Here is an 18,027-nt window from a genome sequence, read left to right as displayed (position 1 = left end):
GAACAAGAATCAGGATTGAAGCACATGCATCAGTGCTTTAAGCCACCCCATCACTAATAACACTACACACAGACCACTGCAACTATTCTTTTTCAAAAGAGGCACAGAGGTTGTCATCCTCACAGCAGAGCCTGCACTCCTTAATTTGAGGGTGTCATCTAGAAGCAAGTAAAACCAGTTACTATTTACATTTTGTTCATTTTCCTGGAGAGTAGAGTACCACACATTTTCATTATGTGTTTGCTCCCCCATTCTAGTATAGTTCCCTTCAATCTAAAAACACAAACCTGAGTCTAGCAGAAGCCCATATTTAGGAGTTAGAGGTACCACCACTTTCACTTTGAGAGTAACTTCGCACCTACTGCTTATCACTTCATAGAAGCAGCAGTGTAGAAGCTCTGAACGTGGCTGTAAGACAGTGATGTTCTCCAAAGGAATTTATGCTTTGAGGACCACTCTAAGTACAGCTCTTGGGTGAGCTCTTTCCTTGCCTGTTGTACAAATTTTGGATTACTGCCTTTATTTTCAGAACAATTTCAGCTAGTTCCACTAACCCATGTCACCTACATGCTTATTCAGACAGATACTTTATGATTTCTCTGAAGTATCTGCTTGAGAATCAACGGTTTTGGCATTGTAACATCACCTACTGCTGGAGGTAACACCTCTTTCCAGCCCCTGCCCCTCCCAATTTAGAAAATAAAACATGTCCCATAAATTCACCTGTCAATAAACCATTTAAGTTGGACTGGCATTGGGAATGCTAACTCATTAGAACAGCTGCAGCTCACTGGATTTGTTTCCCATCTTCAGTTGGTCATTGCAGTATTGCTAGCAGCTACCTTCCTGTCAGTTATTGCCCTTAGTAATTGGAAGAGAAACAGGTTCCCCACAGTTTTTCAACAATTAAGAGTAAATTCTTACTAAGAGTAAATTCACTCAGGTTTTATCTCAGGGTTGCAGCTGCCACCACCTCCAGGCTGGAGTTTGGAGCTTTCTGCCCCATTTCATCCTAGTGATGGGAGCAGATTTCCCCAGCCGCAAGAGCTTGGAGTCTCAGCTGCACAGCAACCTGGGCTTCAGCAGTCAAGTCAGCCACAGCTTAAAGAGTCAGTACAGCTCAGTATTTAAGATCTTGCTCAAGGTCAGCAGAGAACAAGCCTCAGTGAAGTTACTTCTGAGAAATACACAAGATCGAATGCCATTTTTAATTGGTGTACTGTCTTTTGCAGACTGAAAGCACATACAAGTTACAATCTCAAAGATGCGGCTTAGGTGTTGCAAGTAGATGTTCATGTAGCAGCACCAAGCTAAGTCTCACTGCACCGTAAGGGCTCCCGTCTTGTCTCCTTACCTACTTTACAGAAACCAGCCTCTTCACTCAGATGAAGAGACGGGCTAGCATGATAGCCAGACAATCTGTCTGAGATACCACAAGAGTAGTCCACAATGCTAGAAGACACCAGGACAACAGTTTCCAGGTTAAACTAGGAACTGATGTCTCCCACATCACCATGTGTCAATAGGAAAGCCTTGGTCTTCATCCTCTGCCCCTCCCATCATTAATTACAGGGACATGCTGCCTGAGACTTGTCAAACCCCTGAGGCACCAATAGGAGAATGACATGCCCACACAGCTGTAAAAAGAGAGCTTCTTAATCTGGTTGTCTCCTTCTCCGCATGAAGGAGCTCAGAGAGCATACAGCAGCTCGGGTAGGTTTGAGGCGTTCCAGCACAGGCAGCCCAGAGGATTCCTTCCGACCACCAAGCATAACTTTTTCCACCATGGCTGACAAGTTATTGCCAAGACTCACCCTTCTGAAGCCTGGCTGAAGAACAGAGTTCCTCTACGTACGTTTTGAATATCTGTTTTCAATACTCTGTCTCATTAAATATGAAGCAATCCTGTTGAAAAAGATTATAAAAGTCGTGCAACACCAAATTCAACCTCTAAGTCTATCCCTCCCTCCCCTAAGTGGAAATAAGAACGACAAAGTAATAATATTGTTATACAGTAGAAGCTATGTTCAGTTTTACCAGACTGATTAGTCTGGAAAGATTAAAAAAGTAATGGTACTAAGACAGTTACGTTTATGCAAATGTTTGTCCCAAGTTAAGTGTTAGCTATCCTTCGTCTTGTTCAGAAGAGATAGGAACTGCCAGTTCCCAAGAAACTCACTGTACTGGGAAGTCATGGATCATAAAGAGACCACCGAGTACAGTTTTATAACAGTACTAGAGCACCTACATTCCGAGATACCATTAAAGCACCCTTACCAATAAAATCCTATTTCTTTAAGTGAGGGCAACTGTAAGCAAGCACACCAATGCATTGTTGTTTGTGCTTCTACATCAAACCCCAGAGTGGCTAAAAGCAAAAAGGAGACAAGCACATTATCTTTTCAGTAAGATACCACGGTATTAACCTATCCAAGCGATATCGTGAGTTTGAGAGATAAAATAGCTTGAGAAAGGAGTCCTAGTTACCACCATTATGAAAGATGGGAAACCGGATTCAGCCAGCAGCTTGGCTGTAGGTACAGCACCAATGGCAAGCTGAAAGCCATACCAGGTTTAAGTCAGTTCTTTTAATTAGGAGGTTAGAAAAGAGCTGCCTGATGCACACACAGTGCAACAGGAGATGAGACAGCAGTTCTTTAAACAGCCATCCAAAATGGGGGTTGAAAGAAGACGATTAAGCTCAACCTTTGAGAGCTGATGGTCCACTTATGAAGCATGTGGCAGACAAGTGCTTGTACCTAAAAGCTTCCTGGCCTAAGAAACATGGTTCAGCAATTTAATACACATCTACTCTGCAGCGCAACGTCCCCTCTTCGGTGTAGTGACTGGGGGAAGAGAACCACAGGATTTCCTGAAAGCCAGGACAACAGCTTCATAAATCGGTGAATTCTAAAACAGTTTGGTGACAGTTCAACCAAATAGCAATCCTACCGTCCTAGGTGGAAAACAACAATCCTGTGTCCTTCAAGCACTTCTTCTGCAGAGAAGGACAGGGATTTACTGGAAGAAGCCTCAGGTTCACAGGTCCTTACGGGTAATTTGAATCACAACAATATTTGCTGGAGGGACAACACAGCAGAGGTGACATCAAGAAGGTTTCTGAAGTGCTGGTGACAACAGCCTGATACAGGTGATTGATAAACTGAGAAGGGGAGATGCTTTGCTGAACTTTAGTCTTACAAAGAAGGAAGAATTGGTCAGGGATGTGAAGGTAGGGGGCTGCCTTGGCCACAATAGCCATGAGCTGATGGAGTTTGGGATCCCAAGAGGAGGGAGCAAAGAGCAGGATCACAGCCCCAGACTTTCAGGCAGCAGACTCTGGCCTCTTCAGGGATCTGCTAGGAAGAAAGCACATGGCCCTGGAGAGGTATCCAGGAGAACTAGCTGATTTTCAAGGAACACCTCTCTGGCCCCAAAACTGGTCCCGCCCAATGAGCAGGTAATCAAGCAAAGGTGGCTGGAGACCTTCATGTATGAACATGGAGCTCCTGACTAAACTCATACATAAAAAAGCACGCATAAAAAAAAAACAACACAGGCACAGTTGACCCAGAAGGAACAGAGAGACACTGTCTGAGCATGCAGGGATGGGTTTAGTGGGACAGAGCCAAATCTGGCAAAGGATGAGAACAGCAACAAGAAAAGCTTCTACAGGTATATTAGCAGCAAAACAAAGAACAAGGAATATATAGCCCTGATGGGGCAGAGGATTTGATGACAAAGGACACAGATTAGGCCAAGGTACTCGGTGCTTTCTTTGCCTCAATCTTTATTGAGATGACCAGCCTTCAGGAATCCCATGCCTCCAAGACCAGTGGGAAAGTCTGGAACAAGGCAAACTCACCATCAGTGGGGGAGGACCAGGTTAGGGAGCATTTCAACAAACTGGACAGACATAAGCCCATTATGAGATGGACCCACAAGTGCTGAGGGAGCTGGATGATGCCACTGTAATGCCACTTTCAATTATCTGACCCTTATTCTGGTGATGAGGGGAAGTTCCTGAGGACTAGAAGAAACCAAGTGTCACTCCTGTCTTCAAGAAGGCAGATACAGGGAACTACAGGCCAGCCAACCTCACTTCAATCCCTGGAAAGGTGATCAAACAAATACTGGAAACCATTTCCAAACAGACAAAGGACATGGTGATGAGAAGTCAGCAAGGACTTAAGGGAAGTCATGCTTAACCAACCCAACACCTGCTATGAAGATATGACTGGTCTGGTGTACAACAGGAGAGCTTTAATGTGGTTTATCTAAACTTCAAGAGGGCTTTCAACACTGTCTTCCATAACATCCTCCTAGACAAGCTGATGAGGTACAAGCTAGGCAGATGTACAGCGAAGTGGACTAAAAACTGTCTGAACTGCTGGGCTCAAAGGGTTGTGATCCCACAAATTCCAACTGGAGGGCAGTCATTAGTAGAGTGCACCAGCAGACAGTAATAGGGCTGCTACTGTTTAAGACCTTCATTAATGACCTAAATGATGGGACAGGATACATCCTCAGGAAGTGTGCTGAGGGTACAGAACCGGGTGGACTGCTTGTTACATTCGATGGTTGTGCTGTCATTCAGAGGGACCTCAACAGACTGGAGAAATGGGTTGACATATACCTCATGAAATTCAACACGAGGAAATACAAAGTCCTGCTCCTTGCAGGAATAACCCCACATAGCAGTATCTGCTGGGGGCTGACTGGTTGAAAAGCAGCTTGGCAAAAGGAAAGGAAAAAGAAAAAAAACACATGCACAAAAGAAAACCCACACCACACACAACAGATCCTGATGGAAAACCTGACCATTAGACAACAATATACCTCATGGCAAAGAAGGCCAACAGTCTGGAGAGGAGAATGCTCAGGGGATCTTACCAATATGGATAAATACCTGATAAGAACGTGTACAGAAGGTGGTGACAGACCCTCTTCAGTGGATCCAACAACAGAACAAGAGACAATGGGCACAAATTTAAATACTGGAAGTTTCACTTAAAATGTGAAAAAGAAATTTTACTTTGCAGGTGACTGGATGCAGTAACCGGGTGCCCAGAGAGCTATTCAAAAACCAGCTTCACAGTGTCATGGGCAGCCTGCCCTAGCTAACTCTGCTGCAAGCTGAGGGGTTGGACTAGAAGATATCCAGAGGTGCCTTCCAGCCTCAGCTTCTCTGTGATTTTCAGTTTTGTGTTCCTGTAGATTGGAATGGAGAACAACTCATTCATACTGACATTGTTTCACAAGTTCACCAACTTCAGTTCCTGACTTTCTGTAATCCTCAGTCTCTCCCAAGTCTGAGTATTTACCTCCAGCTTGCTTCAAGAACAATACGTGATGCTGGTTTAACAGTTCTCACTGAGTCAGAGAAGGAAGAGGTTTGTAGCAGCTCAGGCAGATCTATTTTAAGCTTTCAGATTATACTGCAAACTGGTTTCATCTGTGGGTGGACGAAGTTAAAAGCAATAATTATAAACTAGCAACCAAGGAGGCTGGAAGTAGAACTCCAGACTCTCGATATATTTTTTTGTTGGAGAGCTGCCAGGCTCCCTTCCAAAATATGAGTGCTAAGTAACAGCTCTCCAGTACACACACCAAGTATTTATACTTGATCAGGTGCTAATACAAGCCTAGGGGTTCACCAGGGTCATAGCTTGGAAGCAGATGAGTAAGGGGTCCCATGCAAGCAACAGTTCTCAGTTAGTAACCAGAAGTTTGCAGTACGAGTTCTAACATCCATATCCATGAATTAGCAAATTTAAGCTATACATCCATTGCAAGCCTGGTCTTCCACATAAGCTCTGCTTGATATACTACCTGTAAAACAGCTCTGAAGCTCACTTCAGCTTTCTCACATTAACAGAGCCAAATACAAGGCATGCGCACCTTCAAAGAAGAAAAGCTGGACAGGTTATAGGTAGCTGGCCACAAGTAGGGACCCTATCAGATAGCTGCCAGTCTCAAGACAGACCACAGCAACAACAGCCAACATCACCCAGTTAGGAAGACACTGTCACAACACAAGTTTAGAGGGACTAGAGGGACCACAGCTAGAGGACGAAGGGAATAAGCCATACAGAACACTTTCTTTCTAATTCTGCACATCCTGGCACTTCCAACACCTAGCAGCACGCTATCACATCTGCACAGCCTCAGTGGGGCTGCATCCCAAGTCTTACCATACTTCTACTACCATTTGGGTACAACCACACAGCAGAATACCATCTATCTCTCACCTCTGTTCCAAACCCAGTAACGCATTAATAACGCCTTTTCTCCTCAGTGTCAGAAGTGTTTGTGCTAGCACAGAAAGCAGATTCGCTATCGAAAGTGACAAATTAGTGAACTGGAGTCAAGTGGTCACATGTAAGCAGAACTTCCCTTTTTTTTTTTTTAAAGGAAAAAAGGAGAGAAATCCACACTGACACTTCCCCATTGTCTTACCTTCCTCTGCAGAGGATCTGCTCTGACAAGCAGATCTCAATTAGTTTGCATGCCTTCCAAAAGCTCTGTAAGAGAGCAAGAAACTCAGTTTTACAGATAACTCTGCAATGGACCCTGCCATGCATCCTGAAAGATTGTTTCCTCCTACGTTTCCCTCTCACCTGATGCCAAAAAAAAAAAAAGGTTTTTTTTTAGGTTCAGCTTTAGCCATCTTCTTATTTGGAGGTTAGCAAGGGTAAAGGGAGAATAAGCTCAAAAAAGCTGATGGTGGTCAGGTATCAGGACAAACAAAGTTTTATGCAATTAGACTTGGGGGGAACAGAGAGATTTACAGAAAGATCTGGCCAACACAGAAATGCTTCAGAGACAAGAATCTACTACTCAAGTGTGTCATGTTTGCTGCAGAATCACTCTGAAAGCCAAGTACTTAGCCAGAAATGTTCATTTCATTTAGGAGGTTAGATGCTGCTCGGAAGTCAAGGCTTCCTGGCTCATCAAACAGCTCTCTTTGACAAGTCAGATGAAGTCACTATTTCAGACAATGAAAGCTCTGCAGCCCTCTTCGTAAGATTCAGAAAACTTGAGACTAGTCTACTTAGAGGGGCTCAGAACTAGGCAAGCCACAGAAAACAGCACAGAAGGTTTTCCTTCCCTTTCCCATGACCTACTGCTCTAGCAGCATTAGCCACTGTTCTTAAACAGCAACCAAAGGCTTATGAGACTTGAAAGTTAGACAGGGTCTAAACTACTAGATTATTCCCATGTTTGAATAGAAAAAAAAAACAACAGGAGATATGCAGGCAGTGTTCCTGTCCTCCAGGTTCCTCTGACTCAGGATAAAGTAGCGTCCTTACTCAGTGGCTCGAAAAAAGCAAGGAAAGCATGCTTCAAAGAATGCAAAGCAGTGATGGCAGATGGTAAAGCACTACAGGCTGCACATCTGTGGCAGTAGCAATTGAAGCACTGCTTTATGGGCAGACAACTTCCCTCACTTCTGCACCTTTCCCCCCCAGAGGATTTCAGTCTTAGGTACTTTTATCTTACACCAGTGTTTAGGAAGTAGTTGATCAGAGCACGTAAGAAGAACTCAGAGAAAGCAAGTTATCCAGTTCATGGTGACGGGTCAGCCATTGCCACTATCCCTCTGCCAGAGGGATGCCCTAGTATAGGCCTGGTTACAGGCAGTGGTCCTTACAGAAGCTTACTGACTCAGAGCCATTTTGAAGCGGGAGACTTCAAACTTCTGCAGTGCCAATCTCCACCAGACTCTCCACAAAGGCCAGTGGAAAGAGCAAGAGAGCAGACGAGCACAGATCCTATTCAAGAATCAATGAAGAACAGCTGCAGAGCTTTAAGCCCAAATCAGACTTGACTACTGACCTCCCTCTGTTACCCAGCTATTGGGATATCCACACATGGTTAGCTGATTAGTGAGCCAGCCTTTCAAGAGATTAATGACCCACCACCAGGGATTAAGACCAAGAGACATACTAGCCACCTAAAAGGCAGTTTTACCTATTTACCTCCACCTACCATACTCTGCCTCTAAACTACTCAATACACAGGGCAAGCAGTTCACATTTACTATTGCCTTAAAGTTAGGAACACCTGTTTCTTCTTTGAAGTTTTTCCTGAGGTGGGAAAGAAGTCAACTAATTTTCCCCTTGCCAGTGCATCAGGTATTAAGCAAAAGAAGGGACATCCCTCATGCAGCAGAGCTGTTGGGCTATTTCCATCAGGAAGATCAGACATGTAGCTTTTTCTGCTAATTCAGCTAGAAGGAAAAAAAAAAAGAATGCTACTCTCTTCCTACTGGAAATCCTTTTATTCTGCAAGGCTCATTATCCTAGTGCCATTTCCAGGTCAACCACAGAACTGCTCTTGAGTCTAAAAATCGCTTACCTCAGCCCCTTTTCGCTCTCCCCTTTAGAGTATTTCTGTGCTGCCAAGTGCCTAGAACAGTGCAGTACTACACACAGGTACTAGAAGATGGACTTTACCTGTGTTGCTGGTGGAAAAACTGGGCAAGAACCTTCCTACTGACGAGAAGTTAGCTGACCACAGCCTGAGGCTAGAGAGTTTATTTTTGCTCCTAGGTTATCAGGGATGCTGATACACTTCTCAGACATCTCAAAGCAGTAAAGCAGAAAGGAGCTTGCTTGCACTCCAAAAGCAAAACAGCTCTTTAATACAGCTGAGGAAAGAAGTTATAGGGTGTGAGCTACTCCTCAGAACAGAACTGCTCACCAGCTACACAGCAGTGTGGACGAACAGCGCTAACAGAGTGACTGCAGTACCACCACTGCACTCCTGAGCTGCAAGAAGACCCATGAAGGCAGCTGCCAACTCCTATTGCTACAGGTTGGTCAGACAGCAGCCTAGTTATATAAGTAAATCCAATCTATCATAGACAAAAAACTCCACAATTCCTGCTCCTATCTTACTCACATACCCCCTTCTCTCAAAGGGTCATCAACTCTTGACAAGTTTCTTAGATGAAGGTGTATGTTGCCTGGCTTCTCACTCGAGCAACAGTGGGCAAGCGTTCAAGGAGAGGGCTCCTTACATGGGCAGGAACAAGGGCTGAACTGTACAGCACAGTTACAGGGCAGCAGAAGGTGATACACAGAAGAGGCCAGACTACCTTGACTCATTCCCCCACAGCACAGAGTGTATCGGATCAGATACTGCTGGCAGCCCCAAGGCTTTTGGAGGCTAGCAGACCCGTCCTGCCCAGAAGGAGCTCAACGCTCCCCAGGACAACAGACATGGGAAGCACCTCTTGCCACTAGCAGCTGTGTAACACCTTGTATGCACACCAGCTGGCCCAGACTGCTTATTATAGAGTTTCAAACCCACCTCACCCCTTGCAACCCTTGCTCCCAGGAAATCCTACCTTAACACATTTCAGGAAGTCTGCCCACAGAGATACTAAGTCCTTGCAAGAGTAGTTAACGTTATCAGCAGTGCTGTGCTGCCACTACTGCTTTCACATTCAGGAATTATAACATCCAAGGCCCACACATGGGCAAGGCACGTTACAAACCTTAGAAACCTCGCTAGCGTCCTGCGGACACACGCCAATGCTAGGGAAGGGAAAGCAGGCACAGATACTCCTGCAACAGCATCTTTTCCATATTACACTGCTGTGAAGAAGCGAGCAGGACCTCAGCTCTGGAGAGGACAATCACAGGCAAGCTGATGGCAAGCTCGGTGGGAAGAAAACAACGGCAGCTCCAAGCCTTCCCCGTGAGGGCTACAGGAAGGAGACAGCGAGGGAGCTGCAGCAATTCCTGAAGCGTTTAGACCCATCTGTAGAGGGTATGAGCCACAGGAACACGCGATCAGTAAAATCTTGCCTCTCACACCCACCCCGGTGCGAGCGGGAGCACCGGCGTCCCAGCTGGTCCCTCAGAGACAGGCGCGATGCCTGCAGCCCCCACACCGGCTGCCGCCTCCCCCCCGGGCACCCCCGGGCTCCCACAACGGATGTCAGCAGCGCCCAGGGCTTCACTTCCCCGCGGGGAGCCAGGGATGCAGCCGGGGAAGGGGATGTGGCGGGGAAACACACACATCGCCCTCCTCCCTCCTCCCCACGCTCCCCTTCAAAAGCAGAGACCCCCCAAATGCCGCGCCCACCCCTTCCCCGGGCCGTACCTTGTCGGCGATGCTGCGGGGCAGGAGCAGGTCGGGGCTGGGGGTGAGCGCCGGCCCCATCTCCTCGCTGCTAGACGTGGCCAGGGGATGCGGCATCTCCCGCAGCGACTTGGGCCCGGAGGACGGGAGAGGCTTGGGGGCGCCCGCCGCGCCGCCCGACATCGCGCCGGGGCCGGGCAGCGACCGAGGGAAGAAGGGAAGGAGCGGAGGCCGCGCCGCCTCGGCGGGGAGATGCGGGGCCGCGGCCGGAGCCTGCCCGCCGCCACCGCGCTACGAGGAGGAGCAGGAGGAGGAGGAGCGAGAGCAGCGCCTGCCCGCGCCGCCGCCGCCCGCCCCTTTACAAAGCACCATCCGCGCCACCTGCCCCCGCCCCGCCTGCCCGGGCCGCCAGCGGAAGGCGCGGGGCCGCCCCAGCGTGGCGGCGGCGGGCGGGGCTGCGGCGGGCGCAGGCCTCGCCCCCGGCGGGGCGGAGAGAGGAGGGGCCGGGGGAGCGGCCGGTGCCAGGCACCGCCCGGGAGAGGCAGCGGGGCCCCGCGAAGCCCCCGCGCGGGTGGGGTCGGGTCCGGGGCGGTGCTGTAGGGTCCCGGGCGATGCGGTGACCCCCCCCGCCACAGTGCCGAGACCGGTGTCGAACGGCGGTGAAAGGCCAGAAAAGCAAAGCAGCTCCTCGGCTTTTCCAGGCTCGGTTCGTCGACTTCAAACTATTCGCGTGTTTGAAGAGAAACTCCGCAAAAACGGCGGGTCTGCGTGCAGGACGAGAGCCCACCTCGGCCGCGGTGTGGGCGTGAGGGTGGCGAAAACGGCAGCAGGGCTCGGGAGGTGCCTGCGCCGGTCCCCCCAGGCAGACCGACCCACCCCGGCGGCATAGGGACAAGGCTCTGCCTCAGGACCGCGTATGAGCCGTGGGCTGGCGTAGGCTGCGAGCAGACGGGCAGGGAGATGTCCTGTGCGTAAGGCCAGCAAACCGCAGAAACAGGCTTTCAGCGACGGCCGTGCGTTTACTTTCACCGCACTCCAGATACCTCACTTTTTTGTAGAATAATGTTTCATACTGAAGCTGATTGGAATTCCTTGCAGAGAGTTATTTTCTATATTTGAAAAAAAATGAATTTTAAAGAAGATGCGCTGAAAAGTGTTACTGTGTGGAAATAATTTTTGTCTTTTTTTTCAGACAACCTTAAATTCAGGCTCTCTTATGATTTGCTAAAGTGAGCTGATATAAAGTCCTGTAGAAATGACCCACGTGAATTTGTCTAACAGCATACATCAATTACAAAAATTCAGTGATCTATCCACAGTTAACAATGTGAAAAAAGTGTTGATGACTGCTTTATTTATTAATAAATAGGAGAAAAATCATAGTCTGGTTTAAGATATTCCCTGCGCAGATAAAGCAGCTACATTTGTCTGATAAATTATTCTTTGCGATTAATTTGCTCAGCACTAATTAGACGTAATAGAGTAACATGCTACTGGGGTAAGAGATGGATCACTGCGAGACCCTCATAACCCCTCCAGACTACAGATAGATGTATAAGGATATGCATACAGGTATGTGACCAAACAGCACTCAGATGCTGTAAACGTTTTTGCTCGTGTTCAGCTTTTCCCCAGGGGAGTACAGCCCACTGAGACCAAAAGGGCAGCACTGCTACCTAGAGCTACGCTGGCAAGTTTTACAGCTGTCAACACCAGGTGCCCTGCAGCCGGACAGACACAGGAGTGCAACGCTGTGGACTTGTGTTACCAAAAAGGAATGCTATTTATCACAGGAAAAAAACTATGAAAAAAAATCAATCCTTACTATAAATAACTACTTAATATTATGTAATGTTTGAATTCCAGTAACAATCAAAAGCCCCAACCAAGTCCCAGGCCCCAGTGAGGAAGAGGCTGTGGAGTATGCCTTCTTCATGACACTTAAGAAAACACAACCTATTTGTCAGGAAGAAGAAACAATACAAATCAGCCAGCATAAATACATACACCCCAGCTTTCTTCTAGGCTATTCACATCTGAAGTGGAAATTTGTGACAAAGCAGCAGGCAGGTTCGTGTACCTGCCACACTGCTCAGGAACCAGTTCCCTTCAGTTTTGTGAAAGCCTGTTATCTCAAAGGCTTACCACTTTCCGAGAGCTCTTCCTATCTTTTCCCTTAAGCATCCTCACCCCACTGTTTCCAACTCAGACCCTTCTCCAAAGGAAGCCTGTCAGGGACACTTAGACCAACACTGTCAAAACTTGGAAACCTGGGGACATTCTAGCTCTGTGCAGGTACAAACAACCTTCTACTCACTAAACCTACTGGCTTGGTGGGCAGTGAGCCAAGCATAGGCCTGCCGCATCCGTGCAGCAAAGAAGACCAATGGTACCCAGGCTGTCTAAACAGCAAGCAGCACAGGCAGCAGATCGAGGTCAGGGTTTATCACTGTGCTTGTCACTCGTTAGACCTTATCAGAAATACTGTGTCCGATTGTGGGCCCCCTAATACAAGAAAGACACTGACAAACTGGAGAGAGTTCAGAGGAGGGCACTGAGATGGTTGGTGACTGGAGCACTTGCCCTGCAAGCCGAAGCTGCAGGGCTGAGGCTTTTTCTGCCTGGAGCAGACATGGCTTCAAGGGCACTTGGGAGTGCCCCATAGGGAGGGGATGGAAGAGATGGAGCTGAGCTCTTCACAGTGGTGCATAGCAGGAGGACAAGAGACAAAGGACATAAATGGAAACAGGAAATTTCCTGATGGATGTTAGGAATAACTTTTCCCCCCTCAGGACAGCCAAGCAGCAGAGCAGCCTCCTCCCTTGGAGATTTTCAAGACAATCTGGTCTGATCTCATGTCTGACCCTCCTTTAATCAAGAGATTGGAGTAGAGACCTCCCTAGGTCCCTTCCAGCCTGAATGATTCAGTGATTCAGATAATGTTTGTTGCTATGGAAGTCATATGTCTAGTTTCTGAAGTGATGTGAGGTGACCTCTCAATTTTCCTGTACACAAGGATGAAGTTCCAAGCTCCAGTGATTCACTTACTGGTCTAGCTCCCTGTGAATACTGTATGTACAGGCAATATAAGCCTCTTTGTTTACTAATCACATTTATCTGTGTTACCTAGGTGGTTTCTGCTTGGAGCTGAAACATGTCATACTTAGTCTTTCCATCTGACACAATCTTCTTAGAAACATTTTCAAATAAATGAATCAGTATATGCAAAATACAGGAATATTTGTGCACCCATGAATACAAGCAAGCTGAAGTCTGGTTGGAAAAAGTTCAGAAGACATTAGTAGAAGGACTTTTATCCAGGAAAATAGCAGACCTGGTGATTATTACAGTGATACTCCTAAATTCTGACTATGATAGTTGTGTTTAAATTTCAGAACTCAAACACCATAGCATGCTATACAGTCAAGACGGTTAACTGTTGAGCAGCCTCTTTCCTATATTGATCCCTAGGTCACTTCAATATAAATGTTCACTACAACTCATTTCTGATAATAACATGCATTTTGTGAAACCAAACAGACAGGGTTAGAGTATCCGTAAATCTCTTAAGGACTAAAGACAGATGTCTATCTTTCTCTGATTTCAGTGAAGTGCTAAGTCTGTAAATACCTGTATAGGCAGCAATCTAGGTTTAACAATGATATATATCTTCAGTAGCAGACGCAAACTATCATACTGAGAACCAGAAGAGTTCAAAAATCATAAATCGTATCTCAAAATATACGAAACTTACTTTAAATTTGTAATCTGACAAATCTGTACAACTGGCTGGCCTTTTCTTTGTTGTCTTCTTTGCAGGTTCGTATCACAGACTGAGGTGAGTTTTTAGCTTCCTCTTCAGCCATGACAGAAACCCTTTTTAATTTTTTTAACATGGAAGATGACAATCTTAGGTACTTGATTTCAAGAGCTGGAACTTCAAAAAGACAGAAGATAAAACATTTTAAGACTTGCATTTGAAAAATCAGAGTTAGGAGCAAATTCTTGTACCTTGATTAGAACTAGTCACGCATTATCAACAGAGGCCATAAACAATTCCAAATCTTTTGTGCATGAAACAAAACAAAAAAGGTACGCTATGTAGCTGACTTCTTGTACGAAATTTTTTCCACATGCAAACAGAACACCTCTAAATGCATCAGCATCTGGATAACCCGGCTCCAGCAGCAGGCACAAGAATGTACAGACAAATACAGAAGAAGGAAAGTGTCTGTTTTTCTAATAGTAGCAGCACTGAAATAAATAAATGTCTTAATTCTGCTAAGAACTTATGAGTGATTAAAAACACAGTAATGGTCCATTCTCCAGTTCCTACTCCATACCACCAACTGTGGTGGTATAATTTTATGACTATAATATTTTCCTTGACATTTTTATTGATAGTTTTCTTTTTGTTAAACATTGGCCAAGCTAACAATCAGCACATGAAACATGCAATCAGCAGAATAAAATACACAGTGAGAATCAAAATCAGTGACAGGCTGAAGAGAGACTGCGATTCAATGCCCACCTCTTAACCCAAGTTAACCTGAAAAACCTGGCACGCTCTCCTAGCAAAATCCTAACTATTTATAATGTTTACATCATTTCAGCTGAGAAACAAGATGCAACAGAATAGGTATGCGTATAACTGCGCAAGAAGACAAATGGTCAAGTTGGGGATCAAGAATCTCACCAATTCAAGATAAACATCACCAGTTTCACATGTGTTTTTCTGAAGAAAATAGTTCTGCCTCTGTATCACTGAACTGCAAGTCCTACTGTTACTAATACTTAAAAAAAAATCGAATAAAATTCAATCATAAAATGATAAGTTTAATAAGATAGGTATACTGGGAAAAAGGAGTACTGTGTTTGCTATAGAGTCTGCAGAGTTAGCCATAGGATGTTAAATTTTAACAGGTTACCGTGGAAATCCCATTAGGTGACTTACTGGACCTAAGAGACCGTCATGGACAGTAGTTGAATACAATAAGGTTGCCTGGACTTCCTGCTTTGGAACTAGCTAGAACTGGTCTTGAGGATTGACCAAGAGCCAAGGTGTTAATACGCCTGCGCAAGAAGGAGAGGTGAAAAGTGCACAGCGAGGAAGACATACGGCCTTCATCGCGGAGACCCCGGCCCACGACCACCAGAAGAAAATACGCATGCGCAACCAGGAGGAGTTAAAGGCGGAGACTATGGAAATGATTTCTTGGAACTCATTATAATAAAGACCACCTTTTCGCGGAAAAGTTATGCATATGTATAAGAATTCATGGAATATGTAACATTTTACTACATAAATACAGAATGATTTCTCAAGGGAGGCGCGCACGGTTTTTGGAGGGACTACCTCCTCGTGCCGCCCAGCTGCAATAAAGGTGTGCCTGCTTCTTAATGCTACATTGGTGTTAAGAGGTTTTATTCCCGATTTCGGTGACACTACAGGCTACCTCTTTGGATTGTTACTAGGATAAATAGAGAGGGGAAGGATCTACAGATTCCCTTCTCATGCTGCCTTTTCAATGATACTTTTACACCTCCATTAAGGCAGTGTTAGTTCAGGAAGTACTCATACGACTTCGGCTGTTTAGATGTATCTTCTCAACCAGGGCTGAGATATATTATAATTAAGCACTTCTGGCACCAACTGGAGATCATTGTGTGTATGTTACATCTCCTGTCATTTTTACTAAGGGTGGGACATAGGCCAGCATAAGCAAGAACAGGAATTTTGAAGAGATTCTATGCAGTGCTATTGAGTTGTGTTATGTACGACATACCGACAGTTGTTGGTATAGGAGCAGTTTGGTGGCGGGTTCTGAGGTCCGGGTGCTTTCTCTATTGCCTGTCTAAATCCTCTAAAAAAAGAGCATTTTCTTATTTAATACAATTCCTAATTTTAAAATAAGTTGACAGATGTTACAGACAGCAGCAAATATACTACATGGCAGCAATACAATATTAGGTGGCAAAGTGCTTTTCTTCAAAGCAAGGACTGGAGCAACTCAATAACAACAGAAAGTAACCTGTAGGAAAACTTATTTACAAATTTAAAGATAGGCAGAACCAGTGGTTTACTGCTGTTCTGGAGTGCCAGGTACTCCAACAATACCACTCAGGATGTTTTATAATGGCAGATGGCTTTGTAAGTGCCAGTGTGAGCCTGAAAAGGACTCTTGGTTGTTTCATAACATACTTTTCGTAATGCATCTTCTTGTTCGGATAATGAGAAATAAAATGGCAACAGGGTTTACAATGAATAGCAGGCAGCTAACTTCAGATTGAATTTATTTACTAGACCAGACACATGAAACCCACCTGCTTTTCATCAAGTATTCTATTTAAAGCCTAAATTATAGGATTCTTCTCTGTAGCACACTCCAGACAGTACAGACAACAGACACTAAGGTAGGCTGAAGGCCACACCAGCCAGATCATCAGGCTTGGCTGGTTTGCCAGGTCAATGGCAGTAAAAGCTTTTTTCCCCTACTGCGGACAGCCTCTCCTTGACCGCTTTATCCTTCCCGCCCGTGCTCTACCTGGAGAGGGTAATGTTTGTGTCTGCACATAAGCACATATGAAATTGATATGAAACAAGACCATTCTAGAAGATGTAAAAAAAAATAAAATCCAGCTCTTTTGAAAAAAGGTCCTTCCTTGCCTATGCTACTACAGCTCATGTCTGGTACTGCAAAGATGGAAGAGAGCAGGCTTTTGACCTGACCCAGTTAAATCTTATGCACGTGTTTGTTGACTCTGTGCAGAGATGAGATCACTTTCAAGTCCACAGCACTATTCATGCACACATTTAAGCTAATGGGTAACCTTTTGCTGCATCAAAACTCTTCAAAGCTGTCAAGTTTGATGGGGAAGCAATAAACAGAATTGTGAGAAGATAGGGCACTTGTGCTAAAAGTTGGAAGCCTGTGCTAAATGACTATCAAATGAAAAATCAAAAGTCCAACCATGGAGAAGGACTAAAACTATGGATACAGTATCTTGAGGCAATTGGATATAAAAAAGTAATCCAACTAAAAGACTCTTCAAAACATTCTGATTTTTTTGTTTGTTTTTTGTGACATGCACAATAAATATAGAAATAAAAGAAAGTGTTTAGAATGGATCTGTATGAGCAGCACTGCCAGTTGGAAATAACAGCAGCGTTCTGAAAGATCTTGGCTCAAGCCAAGGAGACATCCCGCACAGCCCATTGTCACTTAGGCAAAAAGAAAAAAAGAAAAAAAAAAAAAAGAAAAAAAAAAGAGTAAATCACTCTTTTATCTCAGCTTTGTCAACTGCAAGCAGCCTGTAGTGAATAGAACTGGCCATGGCAATTCTGAAATATTGCAGTTTATGATCATTAAGTATCACATCCAATTTAACTCAGCCTTTGTTTATTTAATGAGATACACAGCTCCCTCTACACGGAGATGACAAGAACAGCCGGCCTGAAAACCAGCATTTTATTGGCTCACGAAGCAGCATGGCCAGGTTTGTGAGGCAATGTTCAAGAACAGTCTTCTTTTAAACTGAAGATTTTGTAATGACTTTCCAATAGACACGCTATAAATGGTATAAATTTTTATTTGATCATGGTGAACAAGGAGGAATTTCAGGGAAAATGAAAGTATTCTGATGCATGAGAGATTAGACTCAATTCCTTTCAAGGGCTACATTCCTTCCTGTTTCTGCAACCCAAGGAGGAAATTAATCTACTGATATGAAACCCCTCCCAAAGCCAAAGGATCATTTGACTTGAGGCAGGACCATGTTTTCGCAAAGATGCTTACAGTTAGCACTATGATCAATTTTCATCACACTTGTACAGACCTGCAGGACTAATGAGTCCCAACCTTTCTGCAGTGAGTTTCCTTGCTGATGACTCCTCCTTGCCCTGCTACCTCCTCCTTTTCTATCTTCCTTCCT

General features: G+C 45.2%; 1 protein-coding gene across 1 annotated transcript in view; it reads right to left on the bottom strand.

Moving 5' to 3' along the window:
- Positions 1-10,278, bottom strand: part of SNX30 (sorting nexin family member 30) — a 48,795-nt gene extending 38,517 nt beyond the window's left edge. The window contains exon 1 of the mRNA XM_068423322.1: positions 10,117-10,278. Coding sequence (XP_068279423.1) covers positions 10,117-10,278 — 162 coding nt within the window. The remainder of the gene's footprint in view (positions 1-10,116) is intronic.
- Between the last annotated feature and the right edge of the window lie 7,749 nt (positions 10,279-18,027).

The sequence above is a fragment of the Nyctibius grandis genome, chromosome Z (assembly GCF_013368605.1).
Source record: "Nyctibius grandis isolate bNycGra1 chromosome Z, bNycGra1.pri, whole genome shotgun sequence".
In the NCBI taxonomy this organism is placed as follows: domain Eukaryota; kingdom Metazoa; phylum Chordata; class Aves; order Nyctibiiformes; family Nyctibiidae; genus Nyctibius; species Nyctibius grandis.
The sequence above is the reverse complement of the archived record's forward strand: the minus strand, read 5'-3'. Positions and strand labels throughout refer to the sequence as shown.